Source organism: Melanotaenia boesemani, chromosome 11, assembly GCF_017639745.1.
Source record: "Melanotaenia boesemani isolate fMelBoe1 chromosome 11, fMelBoe1.pri, whole genome shotgun sequence".
In the NCBI taxonomy this organism is placed as follows: Eukaryota; Metazoa; Chordata; class Actinopteri; order Atheriniformes; family Melanotaeniidae; genus Melanotaenia; species Melanotaenia boesemani.
This window is the reverse complement of record NC_055692.1, coordinates 19,842,482-19,853,285: the sequence shown is the minus strand read 5'-3', so window position 1 is coordinate 19,853,285 and position 10,804 is coordinate 19,842,482. Positions and strand designations below refer to the sequence as shown.

The 10,804-nt window shown below is 37.4% G+C and overlaps 2 protein-coding genes across 2 annotated transcripts; both read left to right on the top strand.

The window, feature by feature from the left end:
- Positions 1 to 1,193: 1,193 nt before the first annotated feature.
- On the top strand, positions 1,194 to 5,151 carry riok2 (RIO kinase 2 (yeast)). Its single transcript, XM_042000286.1, has 10 exons — positions 1,194 to 1,369; positions 1,828 to 1,966; positions 2,057 to 2,173; positions 2,595 to 2,770; positions 2,894 to 2,982; positions 3,082 to 3,273; positions 3,372 to 3,464; positions 3,606 to 3,998; positions 4,211 to 4,310; positions 4,595 to 5,151. The coding sequence occupies exons 1-10, from the start codon at positions 1,304 to 1,306 to the stop codon at positions 4,754 to 4,756; spliced, it is 1,527 nt and encodes a 508-aa protein (XP_041856220.1). The 5' UTR covers positions 1,194 to 1,303; the 3' UTR covers positions 4,757 to 5,151.
- A 667-nt stretch (positions 5,152 to 5,818) lies between these two features.
- On the top strand, positions 5,819 to 10,777 carry lix1 (limb and CNS expressed 1). The gene is made up of 6 exons (XM_042000287.1): positions 5,819 to 6,202; positions 6,746 to 6,951; positions 8,579 to 8,719; positions 8,799 to 8,894; positions 9,838 to 9,915; positions 10,030 to 10,777. Exons 1-6 carry the CDS (start codon positions 6,121 to 6,123, stop codon positions 10,486 to 10,488), a joined length of 1,062 nt encoding a protein of 353 aa, XP_041856221.1. The 5' UTR covers positions 5,819 to 6,120; the 3' UTR covers positions 10,489 to 10,777.
- Positions 10,778 to 10,804: the final 27 nt, after the last annotated feature.

Genomic DNA, 10,804 nt, shown 5'->3' with positions numbered 1-10,804 from the left:
TGATGATGTGATTATAGTCACATCATCACTCTTAGGCAAATGTACAGTTTAAGGGCCCTGATTTAATATGTAGTTTTATGTTTGTTACAAAGAGAAGGACATGAGATTGATTTAGTACTAACATTTTCTGTATCCATCACACATCAAGTTTTTGACTTGTAAAATTAAAGAAATGTATGCTGTGTAAAGGTAAGACATGTTTGAGTTAGTCAAGATGAGGCTCATGATGATCACTTTATGGGTGAGGAGCATAGTGCAAAGATGTTAGTGAAGTACTGATCACTGAGAAAAGATTTTTTTTAAATATAAATAAAAATGTAAATAAATAAATAACCATTACCACTCAGGCTTCATATGCATTTCTTTTTATTTAGTTACCTTTCTACCCACAGGATCTCCTTAAGATTCCCCATGTTCTGTTTAAAATTGGTTGAAGCTTTTTCTTGAATTCCTAACAGGCCTTTTTTACAGCAGTGACTGTTTTTCATTTTTAAAAGCAACAATTACAGTTCCATTAAGTGTCATAAGGTGCAATAATAGTTAAACATCATGCATAGAAGCAAGAATTCTCTTAAAAGGAACAAAATTATTATTAATAGAGTTGAGAGCCACCTTCAGTGATTAAGTCAAAAGCTCCCAAAAGATCTGAGGATACTTAATATGTTTATTATTTTTCTTTTTATCGTGTTTTTATTTTTTGAAAATTGCATAAGAAAATTCAAATCCAAACTTTATTACAAACTCAGGGTTCAAGATAAAAATAAACCACAAATAAAACAAAAAACATACAACTATAATACAACATTTATATATATATAAACATATATATGTCTTTTTTAAGTCTCAGCAGACTTGTCTTTCTGTAGTTTGATCACAAGTGTGCAGTATAAAGTGGAGTATTTTCTACGTTCATGTTTCCTAAACAAAGACACCTTCACTTACGTTTGCTTGCGCATACAACATGCAGCACTGCCGATAGATGTCATCATATGTCATTTAATCTGTAATAAAATGTCCAAGGTACTTAACTTTATTATAGATGGTCAGATTATTGTCAGACAACTTAAAATCAGTATATTTTTTTACATTTATCTTTCTTTGTTATGCAGATCATGGCAACCCTCTTGTTAGTATTATATTTAATATCCTATAATAAATAAAAAGGAAGTGACGTATCTTCCGTTCCCTGAAAATCCGCCTTGCACATGTGTTTACTAAAATTTTGGTTTCTTACCGGGTAGCTCTTAAAGTTATTAGTAACCGACACCCTTTTCACATCGGCTAATTTTAAATCGATTAAAATATGGGGAAGCTGAATGTCGTGATATTAAGATATTTATCTCGAGATGACTTCCGAGTCCTCACTGCTGTAAGTAGCAAGCTAACTAATCGAACTTCGCCCAACAGAGTTAGCCTATGCTAGGCTAACTACAGTATGTAATAATCGCTATCGAACCCAGTGAATTTTAAATGTTACTATAAGCCAGTTTTATCAGCAGCACACTATCAACTTGACGTATTGATTTTATTCAATAAACATACGCAACTTGAGAATAATTAGATGTAACTTGTAAATTGTCTGCCTATCGTGTATGTTTATGATGACATTCATCGACTGTGTTATTAGATCAACTAAGACAAATCACATGACATCGCCAGAACTAACAGTCATTAATGGCAACCTATAGCATCTTTGCTGTGTTGTTTCTCTTTATTTGAATGACAAGTCAAACCGTATTTCTACCGCTGCTGCTCTGTTAAGCAGTAAAGGTTGCTGTAATCATGACTATAGCACATGCATAAATTGCCATACTGTTTCCCTCATAGGTTGAGATGGGGATGAAGAACCATGAAATTGTTCCAGTAAGTCTTCTGTCATCCATAGCAAGCCTCAAACACGGCGGCTGCAACAAGATCCTCAGAGAACTTGTCAAACACAAACTTGTGGTCTATGAACGCACCAAGAGTAAGAAAACACATCAACATACTAGCTTTGTCTCACATGTTGTACTGCAGATGATCATTTATCTCACGTTCTGTATATGTTCATTTTTAGCTGTGCAGGGCTACAAGTTGAACTATGGAGGATATGACTACTTGGCTCTAAAGACCCTGTGCTCTAGAGAAGTGATATTGTCAGTTGGCAACCAGATGGGTGTGGGCAAAGAGTCAGGTAAGAAAATAAATGTCAATTAAATGTTTACTTCCTGCAAAGTCTCTCTTTTTTTATTTCGTGATTAGTTAAAATGAATGACATTATACACATCTTTTTGTCCTATTTTATTTCCTAACATATATGTTTATCTTTGGCTTTGTTCCCATGCTAAAAATGTTAAATATTTGCTCAAATAAAAGAAATTAAATGTGTTTAAGTTGCTAAGTTGTCAGGTGAATAAACTTAACAATCATTTGGTTAACGTGGAATTTGTGGCTACAATTTTTTCTTTCTTTCTCATTTATAATTGCAAAATTATACTAAAGAACTTGAAAATAATCTCTTGTAGATAAGTTAAATGAAACACAACATAATCTTTTGCATAACCTTCCCCTGAATAACATTACTATTTGCTATTATTTTTGTACAATTTGTATAGACATATATATTGTGGCAAGCCCGAATGGGGAACAGTATGCATTGAAGCTGCATAGGTTGGGTCGTACCTCCTTTAGGAACCTAAAGAACAAGAGAGATTACCACAAACACAGGAGGAACATGTCCTGGCTCTACCTTTCACGCCTCTCTGCCATGAAGGAGTTTGCCTATATGAAGGTAAGGGGGCTAAATTGGAAGAAATGTGTAAGTTGTGTATAACAGGGGAAAAAAATGCCACCACAACAGAACCAGTCATTTCGTAGTGGTGTTTATTTTGAATCATTTCATTCCTCTTCCCAGGCTCTGTATGATCGAGGCTTTCCTGTTCCCAAACCTGTTGATTACAACAGACATGCTGTAGTGATGGAGCTCATCAACGGATATCCTCTGTATGTAAACAGACCACTCTTCTTTAATGCTTTACATAAAATAGTAATAATAGTGCAGCTTAATGTGCTTTCTTCACATTTTTGTACTTTGACTTGCAGGTGTCAGGTGCATGAGTTGCAGGACCCATCAGCTCTGTATAGTGAGGCAATGGAGCTCATAGTCAAACTGGCCAATCATGGTCTGATTCATGGAGACTTCAATGAGTTCAACATGATGCTGGATGACCAGGACCACATAACTATGATTGACTTCCCTCAAATGGTGTCTACATCACACCCCAACGCTGAATGGTGGGTTTGTTTTCCATACAGATTAAATTTTCACAGTTGAAATAATGTAATTACTGAAAGATGTTTGATTTCTTCACCTCTGTATCCTCTATATGCAGGTATTTTGACCGTGATGTCAAATGTGTCAAAGATTTCTTTGCAAAGCGATTTAACTATGAAAGTGAGCTCTTTCCAACCTTCAATGACATCAGGTAACTTCTTACAACAAATGCACTCATATATACTGTAATACTGTGCTGAACGTATACACTTTACTTTGTTTTGTGAAAATAAATTAAATTCTGTATTGTGAATAAATCTTAAAACGCTCTTATCCTATTATAATTTTACAGGCGGTCTTGTACGTTAGATGTTGAAGTCTCAGCCAGTGGGTTCACCAAAGATCTGGAGAGAGATAGTGAATTACTACATCCAGCAGGACCTGAGGAGGAAGATGATGATGAAGAAGAGGATGAGGAAGAAGTAAAGGCAACAGATGAGGGGGCAGAAAGAGAGGTTGATAGTGTGGATATAGAGGAATATAAACACGCAATGCTGGAACTGGAGGGGTTGAAAATCAGTGAAACACCTGCAAACACACAAGATCAGGAGGAGGAAAAGGCTGAGGCAGAATCCACAACTAGAGGCAATGAAGAGGTGTTAGAGGAAGCGCTGAAGGAAGCAGATGATGAGTGTCCAGAGCTGACAGACCTCTCTGCCTCCAACAAGGAGTTCAAACCTTTCAGGTAAACGCAGAGAAATAAGTTCTGGTTTGAAGACTTTGTTAAAATAATCCACCTGGTAGGGCTGTGGGATAGAACCAGAAAGTTACATTAAGCTTGTTAACAGAACTGTGTGGCAACTTAAAAAAATCAGCCATCAAATCTATATATGTTGTGCGTTTGATCAAATTTTGGGATTTGTACACAAAAATTAGCTTCATGTTTTTCTTCTTCAGAGACTCTGACAGTCTTCAACACATTGCAGAACATAGGAGGAGGAGAACAGACAGTGAAGCCACTATGGGCAGTGTGGGGAGCTGCTCTACCATACCACAAGTAAGTATACACTCACAGCTCTCTGAATGTGTTTTAAAATGAGCAGGAAACATTTTATGGTGTGTTGACCAAGTCCTTAGTTTTTACCTTAAAAATGACAGTAAATAAATTTGAACAAAAATTGGAATGTCCTGTTGGTGTTGCTAAGGAGCTTCTTCTTCTTCGTACTGCAGGGATGAATGGGATTTAACAGACAACAAGCTCACATAATTTTGTGGATAGCTGGCAAACACGCAGTGAATACATCCATGTGTAGTAACCTGCTGTTGTTGTGTGTGTTGCAGGAGATTGTCCGTCAGAAAGTGCGGAGGCAACTCACTAAACAACAGAAGGCAGCACAGAGGCGACGTCTGCAGAAAGGAGAGGCCAACTTGGAGACCAAATCTAGGAGGGAAAATCATAATAATATCAAGTCCAGCATGGAGAGTGCCTATTTCTGGGGATAAATAAGACTGCCATCATGGACATGAATTGCATTTCAGCATATGTTTTAACTGGTTAATATTCATCTTTTGTGGCTCCTCTTCTTCTTTGTTGTAAAAATAGCAAGAGGTTCTCAGTGCCATAACTCAGCTGTTTTGTACTTTCATAGGAGAATCAAAGGCAAATAATTTGTATTTCTGATTTGATTTCTCTATGAGCATATCCTCTTGGAAAAACGTGAGGAATAGACATTTTTCCATACAATCAACAGTGTGTTTCATGCTGCTTTACAGAGAGTCTAATGGAAATATTGACCACCTATTATATAAAGTGGTATGACTGACTATTATGCTATATGTGACTGCTGAGGTGTGTTTGTTCTCTTTTCCAAATAACACAGTAAACAGTTATGACAACATTTTACATCATGACTTTACTTGATATTTATACTGATGAGCTTTGCATATAAAGTTGAACTCATTCTAGGCTGATAAAGTGTGGCAAACACATTATTTCAACATTGATACAATACACAGGAATATGTAGATTAACCTGCTATTAAGTTATTATGTGTTTTTTTGTTTACAGCTGAAGATACTCACATAACTAACCAGTAATCACTGGTAACACACATCTATGAAGTTGTAAGAAATGCACCTGCTACATATAAATATGAAGTGAACCACAGTAAAAGAAGAGAGAAGTTGGTAGCCAGGAAACCACTTTTTTCTCAGAATTTGGCTAATTTATGTGTAAGAGGCTTTAAGAAAGGGGCTGAATTCAGACTTGAACAATGGCCATTCATATTGAAGAGAGTGAACGGACTCAGTCCCAGAGCTTAGTAGGTTCAAATTTTAGTGTGAAGTAAAAAAATGCCCCATCCCCCACATGTCCCAGACACCACATAATACAAAGCCATTTCTATGATGCCAGATAATAACATTTTATTTTGTTTTGGGTTTTTTTAAGCATCAGATGGATCTGTGCTTTCTTTTTGTTTGTGTACTTTGCTTTACTTGGCCCTTTGTACAGGTTTTAAACTGTCCGGCTCTGTTTGGGGATTAGCCAGCTGGACAGCCAGAGGGGAGGGACCCAGCATTCCAACTCTGCACCTCTGTGTGAGCATGTGCACAAGGAATGAGGGGCCCTCCGATGTAATTGGCAGAGAGAGTGACAAAGGTGGTCCGTTTCAAAAGAGAAACCCTGCTGTGATGTTAATATGAGAGAGAATCAGGACTGGAACGAAGAGGTTTGGGGGTGTTGGAGGTGCCTTGAGATTTGAGATTTTCTTACAGTGTTCCTATCCTGAGCTGAGGTTGAAGGTGGTGGCTGTAGAATTTTAGGTCATTTTATTGGTGGAACATTTAAGCAGGTGAATTAATGCTGGATGAAGATGACGTATGTGGAAGTGGAGGAGAGTGTCATGTCATACTTATCACAGACTGAGACTGACACCAACCCCAAAGACTGTGAGTAAATTTTAAAGAAATTTACAGATTAGTTTTATCAGAAAATTGACACATTTTTGTTTTTAGGAACAGTGAAAGTGTTACAGTTCAACTTGGAATTCTGTTTACCACAAACGTGGCTCTGATGCATGACTGATTCAGTCAAACAGTTATATTTTTCTTGTACTTGGAGCCCTACACAGCCCTCCAGAAGTGTTGGTTAAGTTAGTTCTGCTGCCAGAGGGAGGGGCTCTGGAAACACTGATGCCACTTTAAGAGTCAGAATTATCTTTCAGTGTTAAAAACTGTTGACCTGAGCAAGTTATAGTGTGTTTTCCTTCAGCTTCTAATACTTTAAGAACATCTGAAAGCTGTTCTGTGGTACGTAGATGACCAGCTTGCAGTCACATTGCAATATTGCACCTATTTTTTGAGTTAAACATTACCAATCATCACACACAGCTACTTAAATATTTTATGATTTAAAATGAATGATCTTTACATCTCAAAATTCAGCTATTTTTAATAGATGTCTATAACATTGTGGCATCCATCTGTGTGCAGTGAATGTGGTGGTCATTCTCCATAACTTCTGGGAACAGAAGCAGAAAGGTCAGATACACGATTCCTACTGTGAATCAGATGGTTTTGATGGGAAGACAGCTGGACAGACAGAGAGCCTGGTGTTGTACGAATCTGCACCTTCCACTGGTCCTCCATACGTCTGCTATGTCACCCTTCCTGGAGGAAGCTGCTTTGGTAACTATAAGGTGTGTTTGTCATCACCGCTGCCTATCACTGACATCTAATAAGCGCACACAAAGTAAACATCTGTTTTTTCATCATTTTATACAGAATGTTCCCAATCTGATGATGTTGCAGAAAACATAATATCTGCTGTTAATATAATAAAAGGTATACCTACTATTGATAACTAGCATAGTTACTAATTCAGAATAAATGTTTAATCTTCTACTTGAATTATACTTCTATAGTTTTCCAAATCTGCAATTAAATGTTCAGTGCTAATCAAAGCTGTTGGTGTCTTTGAAAGTGCATAATCTTAAATAACTTAAATAAAAATTTTAATTAATTAAAAAAAATTGTGTTTAATTAGAATCTTTAACCAACCACATAATTCAAAATACAAATGCAAAAAAAAAAAAACATACAATCATGGTGCCCTTTTATAAGCTTATTTTTGATCAATACAATATACCTACCACTTTGAAGCTGCAAAACATTTTTAATTGTGAAAGAAAGAGGAAATCAGACAAACTATTCACTCCCTCAAAGTCAATATTTGGTTGAGCTTGTTTAATTACAGCTGCAAGCCTCATGGGTGGCCTATGTCTCTGCACATCTGGGAGTTTTGGCCAGTCTTGTCTAGGTAGAAGTGCTCCAGCTCCTTTAACCTGGATGGATTCTGCTCCTCTACACAAAGTCATACTCAGATTCTTATTTACATGAAGGTCTTGGTTTCTTTTTGGCCATTTCAAGACACTGAAATGTTTCCCTCTAAACCACATGAGCATTTGCAGCAGGTTTATGGTTGTTTTGATCCTGAATGGTCAATATGTGACCCAATCTGTTATCTGCAATTTGTCATCAGTGTGTGTGTGTGTGTGTAAAACACTGTCTCAGTTCCAACCATTTATCAAGGCTGTACTGATTACAAACATGACAACATACCACCACTGTGCTCATATTAAAGATGGAGATGGTGTTAGTTATGGTAATTGTTTTTTCACGTCTATTGTCCCTCAAGACCAAAAAGCTGAGTGTTACTTTTGTCTGACAAATTCAAGCAAGCAGTTTCCACTTTTACCTCAAGTTCAGGAGTGAAAGGCTTAAATGGGCCCTATTTTATTACTCTGTTTCATAAAACTGGGTAAGATGCTTCCAGGATATAGCACTAAGTAAAAACTCCATGAGAAGAGTCTGTGTAGCTTGATAAGGATTATGGAAATGCTGAAATATTTCTTACAGTTTTATTTTACTAAAGTCATATGGATTCATGCTAAGTTTCATTACATTAACTTGCATTCACATTCAGTCAGATGTTTAAAAGTCATACTTAAAAACTATTCAGTAGGAACTCAGTTACAAGCACCTTTAAAGTTGTTCTGCAATGTTGTTCACTTTAAATCCTTTGATGCTTCTCAATGGGCTTGCTGTGACCCAGATAACAGCCCCAGCTCAGAAAAGGTCATGTGATTGATTATCTTTGAATGCCTCTCTGCAGTGAAGTGTGAAATCATAAAAAAAAATAAGTGGTTCACCCATATTCAGTGACCCTTAATTTTCTTCTAAAAATGACTAAGCTTCCCATCTTGTTTACTTTGTGCTCTCATTTTCACATTTTCACCCCTTCTGTTTGTTTCTCCTCGTCCTCAGGTGTGTGACACACAAGCAGAGGCTCGCAGAGATGCTGCTCGCGTGGCTCTAATGAACTCACTTGCAAACGAGCTGCCTTGTAGACGTATCAGCCCCGAGTTCATTGCACACAGTTTGCATCAGGCAGCCAGAGAGAGTGCTGTAAGTGTACGCCAGTGCAAACACACTTTATTATTATCAGTTTCAACAGGAATATGGACCTGTGCTGTCGTCTTTAAAGGTCACTGTAGACGAAGCATGTGATTCCAGCACCAGTATAGGAACCTACAGTTTGCTGCTCCATTCCTACATGGGAAAGACCATGCTGGAGTTCCAGGTAAAACAGAAAGCTATTGTGCAAAGTTATATTTTACTTGAGCTGGGCTCATAAATCACAGGGTGTCATGTGGATAATGTATAAAATTATTTATTTAGTTTAAAGGATTCAGGCTTTCTGAAACATTACTTTGCACCTAGAGATTTTACACATTTTATATATAAATAGATCCAAAGTGTAAGAGGTATAATTTAGATTGATATGTTATTTTTAAGCCAAACAGTGGGTGGTAATTCTGCCTTTCTCTGGAATCATTACATTCTTTGTTTGTTTTCACCTGTATTTTCTAACTACTCTCTTAGACCTTAGCAGGAAGCAGTGGTATGAAACACCTAATATTTCTGCCTTTGTGTAAATAAACACGTCTGCAGACGAGGGGTTATTAGTTAAAGGAAATGGGTTCATTATCATTCCTGCTATAGTACAATTCAATTAGCTGAAAAGCCCCAAAGTTCTAAACATATTATACAACATGCATGCACTGAAATTTAACCACATAAAAAAGAGCAATTCTATCACTATGAGCTGTACACCTTCATGTGTTTCATGCATGCAGTCAGTGTCACGTTATTACAGGAAGAGTCATAGACATATAACGCAGGAAGCAGAATAAACAGGCCAGCAAAACCAAAGTGAACTTCACCACCAGACAACTGATTTTTAATGTTTTCCATCTGTGTCTCATTAGATCAATTCCAGTTAATGTACAGACTCAAACAGTTTAACACTAATGTCACTTGCTCATAACACATGGCAGCTGCTTAGCCAGGCGGGGTTTTAGAAATCAGGTTGGACTCAACCTTAAATTTGTGACATTCTGTCAATCCAATCACCCCCACTTTGGGCATGGCTTAGACATTTTTAAATATTTTCTTTGTCAAACTGACGGACGCTGATCTGAATGTTTGCTTTTCAAGTCCCTCTTGTCTTCATCTGTCTATAGGAAATGATGACAGTTTTCCAGTTGTTGCACTGGAATGGGACACTAAAGGCCCTGAGGGAAAGGCAATGCTCCCGACAGGTACACATCTTGCTAACTATATATCTCATTCCCAGTAATGCTAGACTTTGATACAGCACCAGCATTTCTGCCAAAGCACAATGATGATAGCCTCTTTTCTTTCCTCCATTGCAGAGTGTGATCGCTTATTACTCTAAGCGAGGACTTGATGAGTACATGCGCAGCAACATGGCATTAGATTGGCTTGGACGGGAGCAGAGGTCAGCAGGGCTCCTCGGTGCAGAGCTGCAGGTAGCGCAGAGGGAGCTGGTCCTGGCTCGGCGCCGAGGCCTAGAGCTACGCTTCTACAAGGAAAAGACAGAGATACTTAGCTTAGCTCTGAGCCAGGCATACATTCACCACACACCTGAAGTCTTCAGCCAGCCGCCAAGTCACACATGCTATCAAGAGCAATTCCCTTTACATACATTATATGACCAGGATGCTGAGGAACAGATATCCCCACCCTGTAGTCTGTCACCAACGCTCTATAACAATACATTGCTAACTTTTAGCACAGACAGGCTCTCCAACAGTTCCTCGCCATGTTCAAAGTTGACTTTTATGCCTTTAAGTAACTCTGAAACTGAATAAGTAGGTAAAGGATGGATAGTTTCACTTGATGCATATATGTCACATCTGTTACAGAGAACATAATTGAAACGTTCATGTTTTCTGTAATAGTACAAAGTTTAGTTATAACAAAGGCTACAGATATCATGTAATGTTTTACATTGAATTCAGTTTTATTAGAACTAAGATTATATGTAAAACTGTGTTCAAAACTAAAGCTAAAGAAAGGCAGCTTTCACATGTGCTGATAAAAAATGTATTGATATTGTTACTCTAACCTTGTATTCATGATTAAAAAGCGTGTCTTTTACTTTCTCACATTTTATTTAACTTCTGT

Excerpts from the sequence above, each read along its gene's own strand:
- riok2 (XM_042000286.1), top strand. The coding sequence starts at position 1,304 with ATGGGGAAGCTGAATGTCGTGATATTAAGATATTTATCTCGAGATGAC. Across the intron at positions 2,174-2,594 it reads GGGTGTGGGCAAAGAGTCAG|ACATATATATTGTGGCAAGC; the intron begins GTAAGAAAATAA and ends CAATTTGTATAG. Across the intron at positions 3,465-3,605 it reads CCAACCTTCAATGACATCAG|GCGGTCTTGTACGTTAGATG; the intron begins GTAACTTCTTAC and ends ATAATTTTACAG.
- lix1 (XM_042000287.1), top strand. The coding sequence starts at position 6,121 with ATGAAGATGACGTATGTGGAAGTGGAGGAGAGTGTCATGTCATACTTA. Across the intron at positions 8,895-9,837 it reads AGACCATGCTGGAGTTCCAG|GAAATGATGACAGTTTTCCA; the intron begins GTAAAACAGAAA and ends ATCTGTCTATAG. Across the intron at positions 9,916-10,029 it reads AAAGGCAATGCTCCCGACAG|AGTGTGATCGCTTATTACTC; the intron begins GTACACATCTTG and ends CCTCCATTGCAG.